This window comes from Corvus hawaiiensis, unplaced genomic scaffold, assembly GCF_020740725.1.
Source record: "Corvus hawaiiensis isolate bCorHaw1 unplaced genomic scaffold, bCorHaw1.pri.cur scaffold_32_ctg1, whole genome shotgun sequence".
NCBI lineage: Eukaryota > Metazoa > Chordata > Aves > Passeriformes > Corvidae > Corvus > Corvus hawaiiensis.
In genome coordinates, this window is record NW_025963366.1 from 1 (window position 1) to 21,123 (window position 21,123).

The following is a 21,123-nucleotide window of genomic DNA, read 5'->3' on the forward strand; positions in this document are numbered from 1 at the left end:
GGATCTCCCCAAATTTGGGCAAACCAGATGTTTTGGGGACCCCCCCTCCCAAATTTGAGACCCCCCCTCCAAACTCTGGGACCCCTCCCCAAATTTTGAGCCCCATCCCCCCCCCCCATTTAAACCCCTTTAACTTCAAATCCCCAAATTTTTGGACTCCCTGAATTTTGGGACCCCAAATTTTTTGGGCCCCCCCCAAATTTGAGACCCCCCCCAAATTCTGACACCCCTCTCCAAATTTTGGACCCCCCCACCCCAAATTTAGGCCCCTCCCCCGAGTTCCCCTCCCCCCCCCCCATTTGTGCCCCCTTTAATCCCCAAATTTCAACCCCAGCCTGAATTCTGGGACCCCGAATTTTTTAGGGGGGGGGGGGAACCCCAAATGTGACCTTTTCCCCCCCAAAATTTGGGGGTCTCCCTGCCCCCCCCCCCAGGAGTTCCAGCTGTCGCTGTCGCCCCTCCCCCGGCGCCCCCTGAGCCTCCCCCCGGCGCTCTCGGTCCAGGAGGCCCTCGAGAGGGTCCTGAGGCTGCCGGCCGTGGCCAGCAAGAGGTACCTGACCAACAAGGTGAGGCCACCTCAGTGTCACCCCTGTGTCACCTGGGTCACCTCAGTGTCACCTGTGTCACCCCCCTGTGTCACCTGGGTCACCTGGGTCACCTGTGTCACCCCCCTGTGTCACCCCTGTGTCACCTGTGTGTGTTAAATGTGTCACCTGTGTCACCTGTGTGGCCCCAAACCCCCCGGCCGTGGCCAGCAAGAGGTACCTGACCAACAAGGTGAGGCCACCTCAGTGTCACCCCTGTGTCACCTGGGTCACCTGGGTCACCCCTGTGTCACCCCTGTGTCACCCGTGTGTGTTAAATGTGTCACCTGTGTCACCTGTGTGACCCCAAACCCCCCGGCCGTGGCCAGCAAGAGGTACCTGACCAGCAAGGTGAGGCCACCTCAGTGTCACCCCTGTGTCACCTGGGTCACCTCAGTGTCACCTGTGTCACCCCCCTGTGTCACCCCTGTGTCACCTGTGTGTGTTAAATGTGTCACCTGGGTCACCTGAGTGTCACCTGTGTCACCTGTGTGTGTTAAATGTGTCACCTGTGTCACCTGTGTGACCCCAAACCCCCCGGCCGTGGCCAGCAAGAGGTACCTGACCAACAAGGTGAGGCCACCTGAGTGTCACCTGAGTGTCACCTGGGTCACCTGGGTCACCTGTGTCACCTGAGTGTCACCTGTGTCACCCGTGTGTGTTAAATGTGTCACCTGTGTCACCTGTGTGGCCCCAACCCCCCCGGCCGTGGCCAGCAAGAGGTACCTGACCAGCAAGGTGAGGCCACCTCAGTGTCACCTCAGTGTCACCTGGGTCACCTGAGTGTCACCTCAGTGTCACCTGAGTGTCACCTGGGTCACCTGGGTCACCTGTGTCACCTCAGTGTCACCCCTGTGTCACCTGAGTGTCACCTGTGTCACCCGTGTGTGTTAAATGTGTCACCTGTGTGACCCCTGTGTCACCTGTGTGTTAAATGTGTCACCTGAGTGTCACCTGTGTCACCCCTGTGTGACCCCCGTGTGACCCCAAACCCCCCGGCCGTGGCCAGCAAGAGGTACCTGACCAACAAGGTGAGGCCACCTGAGTGTCACCTGAGTGTCACCTGGGTCACCTGAGTGTCACCTCAGTGTCACCTGAGTGTCACCTGGGTCACCTGTGTCACCTGGGTCACGTGTGTCACCTGAGTGTCACCTGTCATCTGAGTCACCCCTGTGTCACCTGTGTCACCTGAGTGTCACCTGTGTCACCTCAATGTCACCTGAGTGTCACCTGTGTGTCACCTGTCATCTGAGTCACCCCTGTGTCACTTGTGTCACCTGGGTCACCCCTGTGTCACCTGAGTCACCTCAGTGTCACCTGAGTGTCACCTGTGTGACCTGTGCCACCTGTGTCACCTGAGTGTCACCTGGGTCACCTGTGCCACCTGTGCCACCCCTGTGCCACCTTGGTGTCACCCCTGTGTCATTTCTGTGCCATTTGTGCTCTCCCGTGTCACCTGAGTGCCACCCGTGTCACCCGTGTCTCACCTGAGTGTCACCTGTGTCACCTCAATGTCACCTCAGTCTCACCTGAGTGTCACCTGTGGGACCCCGTTGCCGCCTGTGCCACACCTGTGCCACACCTGTGCCATTCCCCACTGTCCCCTTTTGTGTCCCTGTGTGTCCCCGATGTCCCCAACGTCCCCAACCCCCCTCTGTCCCTCTGTCCTCTGTCCCTCTGTCCCTCTGTCCCCTCTGTCCCTCTGTCCCTCTGTCCCTCTGTCCCCAATGTCCCCAATGTCCCCAATGTCCCCAATGTCCCCTGTGTCCCCAGGTGGACCGCTCGGTGACGGGGCTGGTGGCCCAGCAGCAGTGCCTGGGGCCCCTGGCCACTGTCCCTGATGTCCCCAATGTCCCCAGTGTCCCTCTGTCCCCTGTCTGTCCCTCTGTCCCCTCTGTCCCCAATGTCCCTCTGTCCCCTGTCTGTCCCTCTGTCCCTCTGTCCCTCTGTCCCTCTGTCGCCTCTGTCCCTCTGTCGCCTCTGTCCCCTCTGTCCCCAATGTCCCCAATGTCCCCTGTGTCCCCAGGTGGACCGCTCGGTGACGGGGCTGGTGGCCCAGCAGCAGTGCCTGGGGCCCCTGGCCACTGGCCCCAATGTCCCTCTGTCCCTCTGTCCCGTCTGTCCCTCTGTCCCCAATGTCCCCTGTGTCCCCTGTGTCCCCAGGTGGACCGCTCGGTGACGGGGCTGGTGGCCCAGCAGCAGTGCCTGGGGCCCCTGGCCACTGGCCCCAATGTCCCTCTGTCCCTCTGTCCCGTCTGTCCCTCTGTCCCCAATGTCCCCTGTGTCCCCTGTGTCCCCAGGTGGACCGCTCGGTGACGGGGCTGGTGGCCCAGCAGCAGTGCGTGGGCCCCCTGCACACGCCGCTGGCCGACGTGGCCGTGGTGGCCCTGTCCCAGTTCGGGGACACCGGCGCGGCCACGGCCATCGGCGAGCAGCCGGTCAAGGGGCTGCTGGACCCCGCGGCCGGAGCGCGGCTGGCGCTGACCGAGGCCATCACCAACCTGGTGTTCGCCAGGGTGACCCATCTGAAGGTGACCTGGGGATACTGGGGACACTGGGGATACTGGGGATACTGGGGATATTGGGGATACTGGGGATACTGGGGATACGGGGGACAGTGGGGATACTGGGGACATTGGGGACACTGGGGATACTGGGGATACTGGGGACATTGGGGACACTGGGATACTGGGGATACTGGGGATACGGGGGACAGTGGGGATACTGGGGACAGTGGGGACACTGGGGATACTGGGGATACTGGGGACAGTGGGGACATTGGAGATACGGGATACTGGGGACACTGGGGACACTGGGGATACTGGGGACATTGGGGACACTGGGGGTTGGGGACCACTGGGGACATTGGGGATACTGGGGACACTGGGGACAATGGGGACATTGGGATACTGGGGACACTGGGGACAGTGGGGACATTGGGGATACTGGGGATACTGGGGACACTGGGGATACTGGGGACATTGGGGACACTGGGGATATTGGGGATACTGGGGATACTGGGGATACTGGGGACACTGGGGACACTGGGGATACTGGGGGTACTGGGGACAGTGGGGACATTGGGGACACTGGGGACACTGGGGACACTGGAGATACTGGGGACATTGGGGACAGTGGGGACATTGGGGATACTGGGGATACTGGGGACAGTGGGGACATTGGGGATACTGGGGGTTGGGGACACTGGGACACTGGGGACACTGGGGACACTGGGGGTTGGGGACACTGGGGACACTGGGGACACTGGGGGTTGGGGACACTGGGGACACTGGGGACACTGGGGACACTGGGGGTTGGGGACACTGGAGGTTGGGGACACTGGGGACACTGGGGACACTGGGGACATTGGGGGTTGGGGACACTGGGGACACTGGGGGTTGGGGACACTGGGGACACTGGGGACACTGGGGACATTGGGGGTTGGGGACACTGGGGACACTGGGGACACTGGGGGTTGGGGACACTGGGGACACTGGGGACACTGGGGACACTGGGGACATTGGGGGTTGGGGACACTGGGGACACTGGGGACACTGGGGACACTGGGGACACTGGGGACATGGGACGCTCAGGGGGTGGCAGCGGGGCCGCTCTCAGGGCCCTGAGCGGTGCCTTCCCCTCGTCTGTGTCCGACTGCGGCACCTCCGTGTCCCTCTCTGTGTGCCCCCGGCCCTGGCCCCAATGGCCCCAATGGCCCCAATGGCCCCAATGTCCCCTGTCTGTCCCTCTGTCCCCCGGTGTGTCCCCCTGTCTGTCCCCCGTGTGTCCCCCGTGTGTCCCCAGGACGTGAAGTGCTCGGGGAATTGGATGTGGGGGGCCAAGACGGGCGCGGAGGGCGGGGCGCTGGTGGCCGCCTGCGAGGCGCTGGTGGTGGCCCTGCACCGCCTGGGGGTGGCCATCGACGGCGGCAAGGACTCGGCTGAGCATGGCGGCCCGAGTGGGGACGGACACCGTGATGGCCCCTGGTGACACCATCGGGGACACCGCGGGACTGGGGACACTGGGGGGACACTGGGGGGGACTGGGGGATTGGGGACACTGGGGGGACTGGGGGGATTGGGGGAGGATTGGGGACACTGGGGGGATTGGGGACATTGGGGGGATTGGGGACACTGGGGGGACTGGGGGGGGATTGGGGACACTGGGGGGATTGGGGACACTGGGGGGACTGGGGGACTGGGGGGATTGGGGGAGGATTGGGGACACTGGGGGGATTGGGGACATTGGGGACATCGAGGACACTGGGGGGACTGGGGGGATTGGGGACACTGGGGGGACTGGGGGGACTGGGGGGACTGGGGACACTGGGGGGATTGGGGACATTGGGGGGAGGATTGGGGACACTGGGGGACTGGGGGGACTGGGGGGGGATTGGGGACATTGGGGACATCAGGAAGGGACATTGGGGGATTGGGGACATTGGGGACACTGGGGACACTGGGGGACACTGGGGATATTGGGGACATTGGGGGATTGGGGACATTGGGGACACTGGGGACACTGGGGGGATTGGGGACATTGGGGGGGATTGGGGACATTGGGGACACTGGGGACACTGGGGGACACTGGGGATATTGGGGACATTGGGGGGTTGGGGACGTCGGGGATACTGGGGGGACTGGGGACACCCAGGGGACACCCAGGGGATGTTGCTGACACCCAGGGGATGCTGGGGACACTGGGGACACTGGGGGGACACCCAGGGGACGCTGGGGACATTGGTGACACCCAGGGGACATTGGGGACACGTTGGGGACACGTTGGGGACCCCCAGGGGACGTTGGGACACGTGGGTGAGGTGGGCGCTGTCCCCGCAGGCGCCCTGGTGATCTCGGCCTACGCCGTGTGCCCCGACGTCACCGCCACCGTCACCCCCGACCTCAAGTGTCCCAACGACCGCGGTGAGGGGCGGGGGACACCTGGGGGGGGCTGGGGACACCCTGGGGACATCCTGGGGGGGCTGGGGACACCTGGGGACATCCTGGGGACACCTGGGGACACCTGGGGGGGGCTGGGGACACCCTGGGGACATCCTGGGGACACCTGGGGACACCTGGGGGGGGCTGGGGACACCTTGGGGACACCCTGGGGACATCCTGGGGACACCCTGGGGACACCCTGGGGACATCTGGGGACACCTGGGGGGGGCTGGGGACACCCTGGGGACACCTGGGGCGGCTGGGGACACCCTGGGGACACCTGGGGACACCTTGGGGACATCCTGGGGACATTTGGGGACACCCCTGGGGACACCCTGGGGACATTTGGGGACACCCTGGGGACATCCTGGGGACACCCTGGGGACATCCTGGGGACATCCTGGGGAGTCTGGGGGGGCTGGGGACACCCTGGGGACACCTTGGGGACACCCTGGGGGGGGCTGGGGACACCTTGGGGACACCCTGGGGACACCCTGGGGACACCCTGGGGACACCCTGGGGACATCTGGGGACGCCTTGGGGACATCCTGGGGACATTTGGGGACACCCCTGGGGACACCTGGGGACATCCTGGGGACATCCTGGGGACATCTGGGGACACCCTGGGGACATTTGGGGCCTTCTTGGGAGCGATTTCTTCTCCCACCTGGTTTTTGGGGCCATTTTTGGATATTTGGGGCCGTTTTTGGCATATTTGGGGTCACTTTGGGACATTTTGGGACATTTTGATGTCACTTTTGGGATTCCGGGTGGGATTCGGTGTCCCCGGGTGTGTCTGGGGCCACTTTTGGCTCCATTTTGGGTCCTTTTGGTCCATTTTGGGCCCTTTTTGTTCCAGTTTTTCCCGGGTGCTTTTGAGGCCGTTTTTTGGATATTTGGGGCAATTTTGGGGATTTTTGGGGTCACTTTGGGACATTTTGGGACATTTTGATGCCAATTTTGGGGTCCCGGGTGGGATTCGGTGTCCCCGGGTGTGTCTGGGGCCACTTTTGGCTCCATTTTGGGTCATTTTGGGCCCTTTTTGTCTCATTTTTCCCCAGTTGATTTTGGGGCCATTTTTGGGATATTTGGGGTCACTTTGGGACATTTTGGGACATTTCGGTGCTGATTTTGGGTTTCTTGGTGAGATTTGGTGTCCCCGGGTGTGTCCAGGGCCGCTTTTGGCTCCATTTTGGGTCATTTTGGTCCATTTTTGGTGCTGATTTTTCCCTGGGAGTTTTTGGGGCCATTTTTGGGATATTTGGGGTCACTTTGGGGTGTTTTGGGACATTTTGATGCCACTTTTGGGGTCCTGGGTGGGATTTGGTGTCCCCGGGTGTGTCTGGGGCCACTTTTGGCTCCATTTTGGGGTCCATTTTGGGCCCTTTTTGGTACCAATTTTTCCTGGGAATTTTTGGGGCCATTTTTGGGGTCACTTTGGACATTTTGGGACATCTCAGTGCTGATTTTGGGGTCCTGGGTGGGATTCGGTGTCCCCGGGTGTGTCTGGGGCCACTTTTGGCTCCATTTTGGCTCCATTTTGGTCCATTTTTGGTGCTGATTTTCCCTGGGTGTTTTTGGGTGGATTTTGGAGACTTTTGGGGTCACTTTGGGACATTTTGGGACATTTTGGTGCTGATTTTGGGGTCCCAGGTGGGATTTGGTGTCCCTGGGTGTGTCCGGGGCACTTTTGGCCTCCATTTTGGGTCCTTTTGGGTCATTTTGGTGTTGATTTTTCCCTGGGTGTTTTTTGGGGCCGGGTTTTGGGATATTTGGGGTCACTTTGGGACATTTTGGGACATTTTGATGCCACTTTTGGGATTCCAGGTGGGATTTGGTGTCCCCGGGTGTGTCCGGGGCCACTTTTGGCTCCATTTTGGGTCATTTTGCTCCCTTTTTTGTACCAATTTTTCCTGGGTGTTTTTGGGGCCATTTTTGGGATATTTGGGGTCACTTTGGGACATTTCGGTGCCAATTTTGGGGTCCTGGGTGGGATTCGGTGTCCCCGGTGTGTCTGGGGCCACTTTTGGCTCCATTTTGGCTCCATTTTGGTCCATTTTTGGTGCTGATTCTCCCTGGTGTTTTTGGGTGGATTTTGGAGACTTTTGGGTCACTTTGGGACATTTTGGGACGATTTGGGACATTTCGGTGCCGATTTTGGGGTCCCAGGTGGGATTCGGTATCCCCGGGTGTGTCTGGGGTCACTTTTGGCTCCATTTTAGTCCGTTTTTTGTACCAATTTTTCCCAGTTGATTTTGGGGGCCATTTTTTGGGATATTTGGAGCCATTTTCTGGGTCATTTTGGGACATTTCAGGACATTTTGGGGTCCTGGGTGAGATTCGGTGTCCCCGGGTGTGTCCGGGGCCACTTTTGGCTCCATTTTGGGTCATTTTTGTCCCTTTTTGGTCCCGATTTTGTCCCGAGCTCTTTTGGGGCCGGTTTTGGGTGGATTTGGGCTGTTTTTGGGGCGATTTGGGGGCTGATTTTTGGGGTTCGCAGGGGCCCTGCTGTGGGTGCAGCTGAACCGGGCCAGCACCGCCTGGGGGGCTCGGCCCTGGCCCAGGTGTTTGCCCAGGTGGGCGACGCCTGCCCCGACCTGGACGAGCCGCGGAGCCTCGAGAGCGCCTTCAACATCACCCAGGAGCTGCTCAAAGGTTTGGGGCCAAACCCGGCGGTTTTGGGCTTTTGGGTGGAGTTTGGGTGAATTTTGGGGTGGATCTGTGGGGATTCGGGTGAGTCTGAGGGGATTTTAGGGGTTTTGGGGGGGGGGTTGGGAGGATTTGGGGGAGTTTAGGGGGATTTGGGGGAGGATTTGGGGGAGTTTCGATGGAATTTGAGGGGTTTTGGGGGGAGGTTGGGGGGGATTCGGGGGATTTGGGGGATTTTGGGGGATTTTGGGTGGATTTGAGGGGGATTTTGGGGCGATTTGGGAGGATTTGAGGGAGATTTGGGGAGATTTTATGGGATTTTAGGGGGCCGGAATTGGGGGATTTGGGAGGATTTGAGGGGGATTTTGGAGGAGTTTTGGGAATTTTGGATGGAATTTGGGGGGATTTGGGGATTTTGAGGGATTCGAGAGTGGTTTGGGGGAGGTTAGAGGAGATTTGAGGCAGTTTGAAGGAATTGGGGAGGATTTGAGGAGATTTGGGGCAGTTTGGGGGATTCGGGGAGGTTGGGGGGAATTCCGGGAGGATTTCGGATGGAATTTGGGGGTTTTGGGGTGGATTTGAGGGACTTTCGGGGGGGTTCGAAGGGGATAATTTGGGATTTGCAGGAAATGCTCTCCGGGAGGGAATTTTGGGGTCCAGGTGGTGAAAAATCTGGGGCTGCAGGTGGGAAATTTTGGGATCCCCCTGGCTCAGATTTTGGGATTTCCCAATCGGGGGGGGAGGGGGGTGGTGGTTTGGGGCCCCCCTGAGATGACCCTGAGTGACCCTGGGTGACATTTGGTGACCCTGAGGTGACCCCAGGTGACCCTGAGTGACCCCGGGTGACATTTGGTGACCCTGAGGTGACCCCAGGTGACCCTGAGTGACCCCGGGGTGACATTTTGGTGACCCTGAGGTGACCCCGGGTGACCCTGAGTGACCCCGGGTGACATTTGGTGACCCTGAGGTGACCCCGGGTGACCCTGAGTGACCCTGGGTGACATTTGGTGACCCTGAGGTGACCCCAGGTGACCCTGAGTGGCCCTGGGTGACATTTGGTGACCCTGAGGTGACCCCGGGTGACCCTGAGTGACCCTGGGTGACATTTGGTGACCCTGAGGTGACCCCAGGTGACCCTGAGTGACCCCGGGTGACATTTGGTGACCCTGAGGTGACCCCGGGTGACCCTGAGTGACCCCGGGTGACATTTGGTGACCCTGAGGTGACCCCAGGTGACCCTGAGTGACCCTGGGTGACATTTGGTGACCCTGAGGTGACCCCAGGTGACCCTGAGTGACCCTGGGTGACATTTGGTGACCCTGAGGTGACCCCAGGTGACCTCAGGTGACCCCAGGTGACCCCAGGTGACATTTGGTGACCCTGAGGTGACCCCGGGTGACCCCAGGTGACCCTGAGTTACCCTGGGTGACATTTGGTGACCCTGAGGTGACCCCAGGTGACCCTGAGTGGCCCTGGGTGACGTTTGGTGACCCTGAGGTGACCCCGGGTGACCCTGAGTGACCCTGGGTGACATTTGGTGACCCTGAGTGACCCCAGGTGACCCTGAGTGGCCCTGGGTGACATTTGGTGACCCTGAGGTGCCATCTGGGTGTCCCCAGAGCGTGTCCTGACCGCTGGACACGACATCGGTGACGGCGGTTCCTGGGCTGTCCCACCCTGGGGGACACCGGGGTGACCCCGGCTGACGTTTGGTGGCACCGAGGTGGCCCCGGGTGACATTTGGTGACCCTGAGGTGCCATCTGGGTGTCCCCAGAGCGTGTCCTGACCGCCGGCCACGACATCAGCGACGGGGGCTTCCTGGGCTGCCTCCTGGAGATGGCCTTCGCCGGCAACTGCGGTGTCACCGTCGATGTCCCCGCGCCGCCGCCCGGCGTCACCCGTGAGTGACCGCGCCGGCGCCCGCGCGTGTGCCCAGGGTGTCCTGAGCGTGCCCGGTGTCCCCACAACCCCCCCCCCCCCCCCCCCCGATGTCCCCAACCCCCCCGATGTCCCCAATGTCCCCTGAGTGTCCCCAATGTCCCCCTCGCTGTCCCCTCGCTGTCCCCAATGTCCCCGATGTCCCCAATCCCCTCAATGTCCCGAGTGTCCCCAATGTCCCCGATGTCCCCTCACTGTCCCCATGTCCCCAATGTCCCCAGCGCTGTCCCTGCTGTCCCCAATGTCCCTCACTGTCCCCAATGTCCCCAATGTTCCCGCTGTCCCCAGCACTGTCCCTGCTGTCCCCAATGTCCCCAATGTCCCCGATGTCCCCTCACTGTCCCCAACGTCCCCAATGTCCCTCACTGTCCCCAATGTCCCCAATGTTCCCGCTGTCCCCAGCGCTGTCCCTGCTGTCCCCGATGTCCCCTCACTGTCCCCAATGTCCCCAATGTCCCCAGCACTGTCCCTGCTGTCCCCAATGTCCCCACTGTCCCCAACGTCCCCAATGTCCCCTCACTGTCCCCAATGTCCCCAATGTCCCCAGCGCTGTCCCTGCTGTCCCCTCACTGTCCTCAATGTCCCTCACTGTCCCCAACGTCCCCAATGTCCCTCACTGTCTCCAATGTCCCCAATGTCCCCGCTGTCCCCAGCACTGTCCCTGCTGTCCCCAATGTCCCCAATGTCCCCAATGTCCCTCACTGTCCCCAGCGCTGTCCCTGCTGTCCCCAGCGCTGTCCCTGCTGTCCCCAATGTCCCCAATGTCCCCGATGTCCCCTCACTGTCCCCAACGTCCCCAATGTCCCTCACTGTCCCCAATGTCCCCAATGTTCCCGCTGTCCCCAGCGCTGTCCCTGCTGTCCCCGATGTCCCCTCACTGTCCCCAATGTCCCCAATGTCCCTCACTGTCCCCAGCACTGTCCCTGCTGTCCCCGATGTCCCCTCACTGTCCCCAATGTCCCCAATGTCCCTCACTGTCCCCAGCGCTGTCCCTGCTGTCCCCAGCGCTGTCCCTGCTGTCCCCAATGTCCCCTCACTGTCCCCAATGTCCCTCACTGTCCCCAGCGCTGTCCCTGCTGTTCGCCGAGGAGCCGGGGCTGCTGCTCGAGGTGCCGGCCGTGGCCACTGTCCCCGTGTGCCGCCGCTACCAGGACGCCGGCGTCACCTGTGTCCCCATCGGCCACAGCGGCCCCTACGGGCCCCGCGCCACGGTGAGGGGACAGCGGGGGGGACAGGGGGACGGCGGGGGGACACGGGGACAGTGAGGGGACACGGGGACGGCGGGGAGACATGGGGACGGCGGGGGGGACAGGGGGATGGCGGGGGGACACGGGGACGATGAGGGGACACGGGGACAGTGAGGGGACACGGGGACGATGAGGGGACACGGGGACGGCGGGGGGGACACGGGGGAGGGGGCACAGGGGGAGGGGCAGTGGCTTTGTGGTGTCCGTGTCCCCCTTGTCCCTCCTTGTCCCCGTGTCCTTCAGTGTCCCCTGACGTCACTGTGTCCCTCAGTGTCCCCTCAGTGTCCCCTCAGTGTCCCTGTGTCCTCCTTGTCCCTCCTTGTCCCCTCAGTGTCCTCTCAGTGTCCCCTGTCCCTCAGTGTCCCCTCACTGTCCCTCAGTGTCCCGTCAGTGTCCCCATGTCTCTCCTTGTCCCCTCAGTGTCCCCTCAGTGTCCCTGTGTCCTCCTGTCCCTCCTTGTCCCCTCAGTGTCCCCATGTCCTCATGTCCTCCTGTCCTTGTGTCCCTCATTGTCCCCTCAGTGTCCCCATGTCCCTCAGTGCGCCACTGTCCCCATGTCCCTGTGTCCTTCTCTGTCCCCCTGTCCCCCTGTCCCTCAGTGTCCCCACGTGTCCCCGTGTCCCTCCCTGTCCTTCTGTCCCCTTGTCCCCCTGTCCCTCCCTGTCCCCTGTCCTCGCGTCCCCTGTGTCCCTCCTTGTCCCCTTTCTGTCCCCTGTCCCTCAGTGTCCCCCCGTCCCCTGTCCTTGTGTCCCTCAGTGTCCCCCGTCCCTCAGTGTCCCCCCCGTCCCCTGTCCTTGTGTCCCTCAGTGTCCCCCTGTTCCTCAGTGTCCCCTCTCTGTCCCTCAGTGTCCCCTCAGTGTCCCCTCAGTGTCCCTGTGTCCTCCTTGTCCCTCCTTGTCCCCTCAGTGTCCTCTCAGTGTCCCCTGTCCCTCAGTGTCCCCTCACTGTCCCTCAGTGTCCCGTCAGTGTCCCCATGTCTCTCCTTGTCCCCTCAGTGTCCCCTCAGTGTCCCTGTGTCCTCCTGTCCCTCCTTGTCCCCTCAGTGTCCCCATGTCCTCATGTCCTCCTGTCCTTGTGTCCCTCATTGTCCCCTCAGTGTCCCCATGTCCCTCAGTGCGCCACTGTCCCCATGTCCCTGTGTCCTTCTCTGTCCCCCTGTCCCCCTGTCCCTCAGTGTCCCCACGTGTCCCCGTGTCCCTCCCTGTCCTTCTGTCCCCTTGTCCCCCTGTCCCTCCCTGTCCCCTGTCCTCGCGTCCCCTGTGTCCCTCCTTGTCCCCTTTCTGTCCCCTGTCCCTCAGTGTCCCCCCGTCCCCTGTCCTTGTGTCCCTCAGTGTCCCCCGTCCCTCAGTGTCCCCCCCGTCCCCTGTCCTTGTGTCCCTCAGTGTCCCCCTGTTCCTCAGTGTCCCCTCTCTGTCCCTCAGTGTCCCCTCTCTGTCCCTCTCTGTCCCCCTGTCCCTCAGTGTCCCCCTGTCCCTCAGTGTCCCCTCTCTGTCCCTCAGTGTCCCCCTGTCCCTCTCTGTCCCCCTGTCCCTCCGTGTCCCCCTGGCAGGTGACACTGGCTGTGTCCCCTGTCCCTGGCTGTCCCTGTGTCCCCGTGTCCCTGTCCCTGTGTCACTGTCCCTGACTGTCCCCCTGTACCGGTGTCACTGTCCATGTCCCCGATGTCCCTGAGTGTCCCCAATGTCCCCGAGTGTCCCCAATACCCCTGAGTGTCCCTGAGTGTCCCCAATACCCCTGAGTGCCCCCAACATCCCCTGAGTGTCCCTGAATGTCCCTGAGTGTCCCCTCAATGTCCCCAATGTCCCCTCAGTGTCCCTGAATGTCCCTGAGTGTCCCCAATACCCCTGAGTGCCCCCAACATCCCCTGAGTGTCCCTGAATGTCCCTGAGTGTCCCCTCAATGTCCCCAATGTCCCCTCAGTGTCCCTGAATGTCCCTGAGTGTCCCCAATACCCCTGAGTGTCCCTGAGTGTCCCCAAGTGTCCCCAATGCCCCTGAGTGTCCCCAACATCCCCTGAGTGTCCCTGAGTGTCCCCAACATCCTCTGAGTGTCCCCAATGGCCCCTCAGTGTCCCCAATGCCCCTGAGTGTCCCCGAGTGTCCCCAGTGTCCCCGCTGTGCCCGCAGGTGACGGTGGCGGTGGGTGGCACCGAGGCGGTGGCCGCGCCCGTTGGGGACCTGAGGGGACTTTGGGAGCAGACGAGTCCCTGTCCCCGATGTCCCCAATGTCCCTGAGTGTCCCCAATACCCCTGAGTGCCCCCAACATCCCCTGAGTGTCCCTGAATGTCCCTGAGTGTCCCCTCAATGTCCCCAACATCCCCTGAGTGTCCCTGAATGTCCCTGAGTGTCCCCAATGGCCCCAATGTCCCTGAGTGTCCCTGAATGTCCCTGAGTGTCCCCTCAATGTCCCCAATGTTCCTGAGTGTCCCTGAATGTCCCTGAGTGTCCCCTCAATGTCCCCAACATCCCCTGAGTGTCCCTGAATGTCCCTGAGTGTCCCCAATGCCCCCAATGTTCCTGAGTGTCCCTGAGTGTCCCCAATGTCCCCTCAGTGTCCCCACTGTCCCTGAGTGTCCCCAATGGCCCCTGAGTGTCCCCAATGTCCCCAATGGCCCCTGAGTGTCCCTGAGTGTCCCCACTGTCCCTGAGTGTCCCCAATGTCCCCTCAGTGTCCCCACTGTCCCTGAGTGTCCCCAATGTCCCCAATGTCCCTGAGTGTCCCCACTGTCCCTGAGTGTCCCCAATGTCCCCAATGCCCGAGTGTCCCTGAGTGTCCCCAATGTCCCCAATGTCCCTGAGTGTCCCCTGAGTGTCCCCCAATGTCCCCTGAGTGTCCCCAATGTCCCCACTGTCCCCGAGTGTCCCTGAGTGTCCCGACTGTCGCTGTCCCCGAGTGTCCCCAATGTCCCTGAGTGTCCCCGAGTGCCCCCAGTGTCCCCAAAGCCCGCTGTGCCCGCAGGTGACGGTGGCGGTGGGTGGCACCGAGGTGCTGGCGGTGCCCGTGGGGGACCTCCGGGACGTTTGGGAGCAGACGAGTCCCTGTCCCCGATGTCCCCAATGTCCCCAATGCCCCTGAGTGTCCCCCATGCCCCTGAGTGTCCCCACTGTCCCCGAGTGTCCCCAATGTCCCCGCTGTCCCCGCTGTGCCCGCAGGTGACGGTGGCGGTGGGTGGCACCGAGGTGCTGGCGGCGCCCGTGGGGGACCTCCGGGACGTTTGGGAGCAGACGAGTTTCCGGCTGGAGCGGCTGCAGGCGGCCCCGGCCTGCGTGGAGCAGGAGGAGCAGGACCTGGGCTCGCGCTGGGGACCGGCCTACAAAGTGACCTTTGACCCCGACTACGTGGCACCCATGGTCCAGCACATGGGTGAGGGGCACTGGGGGCACTGGGGGGACTGGGGATACTGGGGGGACTGGGGGGATTGGGGACACTGGGGGCACTGGGGGCACTGGGGGCACTGGGGATACTGGGGGGACTGGGGGGATTGGGGACACTGGGGGCACTGGGGGCACTGGGGGCACTGGGGATACTGGGGGGACTGGGGGGATTGGGGACACTGGGGGCACTGGGGGCACTGGGGGCACTGGGGATACTGGGGGGACTGGGGGGATTGGGGACACTGGGGGCACTGGGGGCACTGGGGATACTGGGGGGACTGGGGATACTGGGGACATTGGGGACACTGGGGATACTGGGGGGACTGGGGATACTGGGGACATTGGGGACACTGGGGACGTTGAGGGATTGGGGACACTGGGGGCTTTGGGGACGCTGGGGACACGCTGGGGACTGTCCTACAAAGTGACCTTTGACCCCGACTACGTGGCACCCATGGTCCAGCGCATGGGTGAGGGGCACTGGGGGCACTGGGGGGACTGGGGATACTGGGGGGACTGGGGGGATTGGGGGCACTGGGGGCACTGGGGGCACTGGGGATACTGGGGGGACTGGGGGGATTGGGGACACTGGGGACACTGGGGGCACTGGGGGCACTGGGGATACTGGGGGGACTGGGGGGATTGGGGACACTGGGGGCACTGGGGGCACTGGGGATACTGGGGGGACTGGGGATACTGGGGACATTGGGGGCACTGGGGATACTGGGGGGACTGGGGATACTGGGGACATTGGGGACACTGGGGATACTGGGGGGACTGGGGATACTGGGGACATTGGGGACACTGGGGACGTTGAGGGATTGGGGACACTGGGGGCTTTGGGGACGCTGGGGACACGCTGGGGACTGTCCTACAAAGTGACCTTTGACCCCGACTACGTGGCACCCATGGTCCAGCGCATGGGTGAGGGGCACTGGGGGCACTGGGGGGACTGGGGATACTGGGGGGACTGGGGGGATTGGGGGCACTGGGGGCACTGGGGGCACTGGGGATACTGGGGGGACTGGGGGGATTGGGGACACTGGGGACACTGGGGGCACTGGGGGCACTGGGGATACTGGGGGGACTGGGGGGATTGGGGACACTGGGGGCACTGGGGGCACTGGGGATACTGGGGGGACTGGGGATACTGGGGACATTGGGGGCACTGGGGATACTGGGGGGACTGGGGATACTGGGGACATTGGGGACACTGGGGACGTTGAGGGATTGGGGACACTGGGGGCTTTGGGGACGCTGGGGACACGCTGGGGACTGTCCTACAAAGTGACCTTTGACCCCGACTACGTGGCACCCATGGTCCAGCACATGGGTGAGGGGCACTGGGGGCACTGGGGGCACTGGGGGGACTGGGGGGACTGGGGGGATTGGGGACACTGAGGGCACTGGGGGCACTGGGGATACTGGGGATACTGGGGGCACTGGGGGGATTGGGGACACTGGGGGCACTGGGGGCACTGGGGATACTGGGGGGACTGGGGGGATTGGGGACACTGGGGGCACTGGGGGCACTGGGGGGATTGGGGACATTGGGGGGACTGGGGACACTGAGGGGATTGGGGGGACCGGGGGGATACTGGGGACACTGGGGGGACTGGGGAATTGAGGGGACTGGGAACACTGGGGGTACTGGGGGGACTGGGGACACTGGGAAGACTAGGGGAATTGAGGACACTGGGGACTGGGGGGACGGGGGACATTGGGGGGATTGGGGACACTGGGGGGACACTGGGGGATTGGGGACACTGGGGATACTGGGGGACTGGGGATACTGGGGATACTGGGGATACTGGGGATACTGGAGGGACTGGAGGGACTGGGGATACTGGGGGGATTGGGGACACTGGGGATACTGGGGATACTGGGGGGGATTGGGGACATTGGGAACACTGGGGGGACTGGGGATACTGGGGACCTTGGGGACACTGGGGATACTGGGGAGACTGGGGGAACTGGGGGGGACTGGGGACACTGGGGTCACTGGGGACCTTGGGGACATTGGGGGCTTTGGGGCCATCGGGGCCGTCAGGGATGTTGGGATTTTTGGGATTTTTTGGGATTTTTTGGGGTCTTTTGGGGGTTTTGAGGGTTTTTTATGGTTTTTTGGGGGGGTTGGGGGGTTTTCAGGGTGCCAGTGACAATTTTGGGGGTCCCCCAGCGCTGCTGGGGGGTTGGGTGGGGTCTGTGGGGTTTCTGTGGGATTTTTTTGGGGGTTTTGGAGGGGTTTGGGGGGGGTTTAAGGATTTTTTTGTTGTTTTTTGAGGGTTTTTTTAATTTTGGGTGGTTTCTGGGGTGTTTGGGGTTCCTGGTGATGGTTTTGGGGTCCCCAGAGCGGCTGGGGGGATTTGGGTGGGTGTTTTGGGGCTTTTTGTGGGGATTTCTGTGGGATTTTGGGGAGTTTGATGGGGTTTCTCTGGGATTTTTTGGGGTGTTTTGGGGGTTTTTTGGGGATTTTGGGGCAGATTTTGGGGGGCCCGCTGACGATTTTGGGGTCCTCCCCGAACTTCTGGGGGGGTTGGGTGGGCTCTGGGAAGGGTCTGGGGGGGCTTGGTGGGATTTCTATGGGATTTCTGGGGATTTTGGGTTTTTTTTGGGGAGATTTTTGGGGTTTTTTTTTGGTTTTTGGGGTCTGTGGGATTTTGGGGTGGTTTTTGGGGTTTTTGGGGGCGCCGGTGACGATTTTTGGGGTCCCCCAGAGCTGCCGGGGCCGCGCGTGGCCGTGCTGAGGGAGGAGGGCAGCAACGGGGACCGGGAGATGGCGGCCGCCTTCGCCATGGCGGGGTTCCAGGTGAGACCCCAAAACCACCCCTGGGACCCCAAAACCACCCCCGGGATCCCAAAAACACCCCTGGGATCCCAAAACCACCCCTGGGACCCCAAAAACACCCCTGGGACCCCAAAGACACCCCCAGGATCCCAAAACCACCTGTGGACCCCCGAAAACATCCCCGGGACCCCAAAACAACCCTGGGACCCCAAAACTCACCTGAGGGACCCCAAAACTCACCTGAGGGACCCCAAAACCACCCCTGGGACCCCAAAACCACCCCTGGGATCCCAAAAACACCTCCAGGATCCCAAAAACACACCTGGGACCCCAAAACCACCCCTGGGATCCCAAAAACACCCCCAGGACCCCCAAAACACCCCCGGGACCCCAAAAACCCCCCTGGGATCCCAAAACCACCTTGGGAACCCCAAAACCACCCCCGGGACCCCAAAAACCCCCCTGGGATCCCAAAACCACCTTGGGAACCCCAAAACCACCCCCGGGACCCCAAAAACCCCCCTGGGATCCCAAAACACCCCCAGGATCCCAAAAACACCCCTGGGACCCCAGAACCACCTCGGGAACCCCAAAAACATCCCCGGGACCCCCAAAACACCCCCGGGATCCCAAAAACACCTCTGGGACCCCAAGACCACACCTGGGACCCCAAAACCACCTTGGGAACCCCAAAACCACCTCGGGGACCCCAAAAGCACACCCGGGACCCCAAAACTCACCTGGGGGACCCCAAAACACCTCGGGAACCTCAAAAACATCCCCAGGACCCCCCAAACACCTCGGGGACCCAAAAAAGTCCCCTGGGACCCCAAAAGCACCTGGGGGACCCCAAAACTCACCTGGGGGACCCCAAAACCACCCCTGGGACCCCAAAGACACCCCCAGGATCCCAAAATCACCTCGGGAACCCCAAAAAACTCCTCAGGAACCCCAAAAAACATCCCCGGGACCCCAAAAACAACCCTGGGACCCCAAAAACACCTCTGGGACCCCAAAAGCATCTTGGGAACCCCAAAAACACCTCGGGGACCCCAAAACCACCTGAGGGACCCCAAAAATACCTGGAGGACCCCAAAACCACCCCTGGGACCCCAAAAGCACCTCAGGAACCCCAAAAACACCCCTGGGACCCCAAAACCACCCCCGGGTCCCCAAAACTCACCCGGGTGGAGATTTTGGGGTGGAGTTTTTGGGGTTTTTCGGGTGTTTTGGGGTTTGTTTGGGGGATCTCTCCCGTTTTGGGGTGGTTTGGGGATTTTTTTGGGATAACTCCGCTTTTGGGGGAGTTCGGGGGTTTTTTTTTGGGATAACTCCCGTTTGGGGGTTTTGGGGTGGGTTTTTTTGGGGTTATTTGGGGATTTTTTGGGGGCTAACTCGGGGTTTTTGGGGTTCCCAGGTGTGGGACGTGACCACCCAGGACCTTTGTGCCGGCTCCGCCTCCCTGGACGGGTTCCGGGGCCTCGTCTTCGTGGGGGGCTTCAGCTACGCCGACGTCCTGGGATCCGCCAAAGGTGAGGATTTGGGGTTTTTCACCCCAAAAAGGACCCCAAAAAAACCCCGAACCCAAAAAACCCCAAATTCCAATAAACTGCCCCAAAAACCCCCAAAAAAACCCCAAAACCTGAACCCCGATTGGGATTTTTGGGGGTTCAGCGGCTCTGACACCCTGGGACCTGCCAAAAGTGAGGATTTGGGGTCTTTCACCCCAAAAAAATCGACCCTAAAAAAACCCCCAAATCCCCCCAAAATCCTAAAATTCCAAATCCCCCAAATTTCACCCCAAAACCCCACAAAAAACCCCAAACCCTGAACCCCAGTAGGGATTTTTGGGGGTTCAGCGGCTCTGACACCCTGGGATCCGCCAAAGGTGAGGATTTGGGGTTTTTCACCCCAAAAAACGACCCCAAAAAAACCCCAAAACGCAAAAAACCCCAAATTCCACAAAACCGCCCCCACAACCCCACAAAAAACCCCAAACCCTGAACCCCAATTGGGATTTTGGGGTTCAGCAGCTCTGACACCCTGGGATCCGCCAAAAGTGAGGATTTGGGGCCTTTCACCCCAAAAACGACCCCAAAAAAACCCCAAAACTCAAAAACCCCAAATCCCCTAAAACTGCACCCAAAACCCCACAAAAACCCCCAAAACCTGAACCCCAGTAGGGATTTTTGGGGGTTCAGCGGCTCTGACACCCTGGGATCCAGCAAAAGTGAGGATTTGGGGTCTTTCACCCCAAAAAATCGACCCTAAAAACCCCCAAATCCCCCCAAAATCCTAAAATACCAAATCCCCCAGATTTCACCCCAAAACCCCACAAAAACCCCAAAACCTGAACCCCAGTAGGGATTTTTGGGGGTTCAGCAGCTCTGCCACCCTGGGATCCACCAAAAGTGAAGATTTGGGGCCTTTCACCCCAAAAAATCGACCCTAAAAAACCCCAATTCCTCCCAAAATCCTAAAATACCAAATCCCCCAAATTTCACCCCAAAACCCCACAAAAACCCCCAAAACCTGAACCCAAATAGGGATTTTTGGGGGTTCAGCGGCTCTGCCACCCTGGGATCCAGCAAAGGTGAGGATTTGGGGCCTTTCACCCCAAAAAATCGACCCTAAAAAAACCCCCAAATCCCCCCAAAATCCTAAAATTCCAAATCCCCCAAATTTCACCCCAAAACCCCACAAAAAACCCCAAAACCTGAACCCCAGTAGGGATTTTTGGGGGTTCAGCAGCTCTGACACCCTGGGATCCGCCAAAGGTGAGGATTTGGGGTTTTTCACCCCAAAAAACAACCCCAAAAAAACCCCAAAACGCAAAAAAACCCAAATTCCACAAAACCGCCCCCACAACCCCACAAAAACCCCAAACCCTGAACCCCAATTGGGATTTTGGGGTTCAGCAGCTCTGACACCCTGGGATCCGCCAAAAGTGAGGATTTGGGGCCTTTCACCCCAAAAAATCGACCCTAAAAAACCCCAATTCCTCCCAAAATCCTAAAATACCAAATTCCCCAGATTTCACCCCAAAACCCCACAAAAAACCCCAAAACCTGAACCCCAGTAGGGATTTTTGGGGGTTCAGCAGCTCTGCCACCCTGGGATCCACCAAAAGTGAAGATTTGGGGCCTTTCACCCCAAAAAATCGACCCTAAAAAACCCCAATTCCTCCCAAAATCCTAAAATACCAAATCCCCCAAATTTCACCCCAAAACCCCACAAAAAACCCCAAAACCTGAACCCAAATAGGGATTTTTGGGGGTTCAGCGGCTCTGCCACCCTGGGATCCAGCAAAGGTGAGGATTTGGGGCCTTTCACCCCAAAAAATCGACCCTAAAAAACCCCAAATCCCCCCAAAATCCTAAAATACCAAATTCCCCAAATTTCACCCCAAAACCCCACAAAAAACCCCAAAACCTGAACCCCAATAGGGATTTTTGGGGGTTCAGCGGCTCTGCCACCCTGGGATCCACCAAAAGTGAGGATTTGGGGCCTTTCACCCCAAAAAACAACCCCAAAAAAACCCCAAAACTCAAAAAAACCCAAATCCCCTAAAACTGCACCCAAAACCCCCCAAAAACCCCAA

General features: G+C 60.8%; 1 protein-coding gene across 1 annotated transcript in view; it reads left to right on the top strand.

The window, feature by feature from the left end:
- Positions 1-363: 363 nt before the first annotated feature.
- PFAS (phosphoribosylformylglycinamidine synthase) overlaps positions 364-21,123 on the top strand; it is a gene marked incomplete at its 5' end in the record, with an annotated part of 30,860 nt that continues 10,100 nt past the window's right edge. The window contains 12 exon segments of the mRNA XM_048293400.1: positions 364-566; positions 2,885-3,115; positions 4,389-4,523; positions 4,525-4,570; positions 5,423-5,506; positions 8,025-8,048; positions 8,051-8,179; positions 9,949-10,074; positions 11,178-11,323; positions 14,513-14,723; positions 17,452-17,543; positions 18,940-19,054. Coding sequence (XP_048149357.1) covers positions 364-566; positions 2,885-3,115; positions 4,389-4,523; positions 4,525-4,570; positions 5,423-5,506; positions 8,025-8,048; positions 8,051-8,179; positions 9,949-10,074; positions 11,178-11,323; positions 14,513-14,723; positions 17,452-17,543; positions 18,940-19,054 — 1,542 coding nt within the window.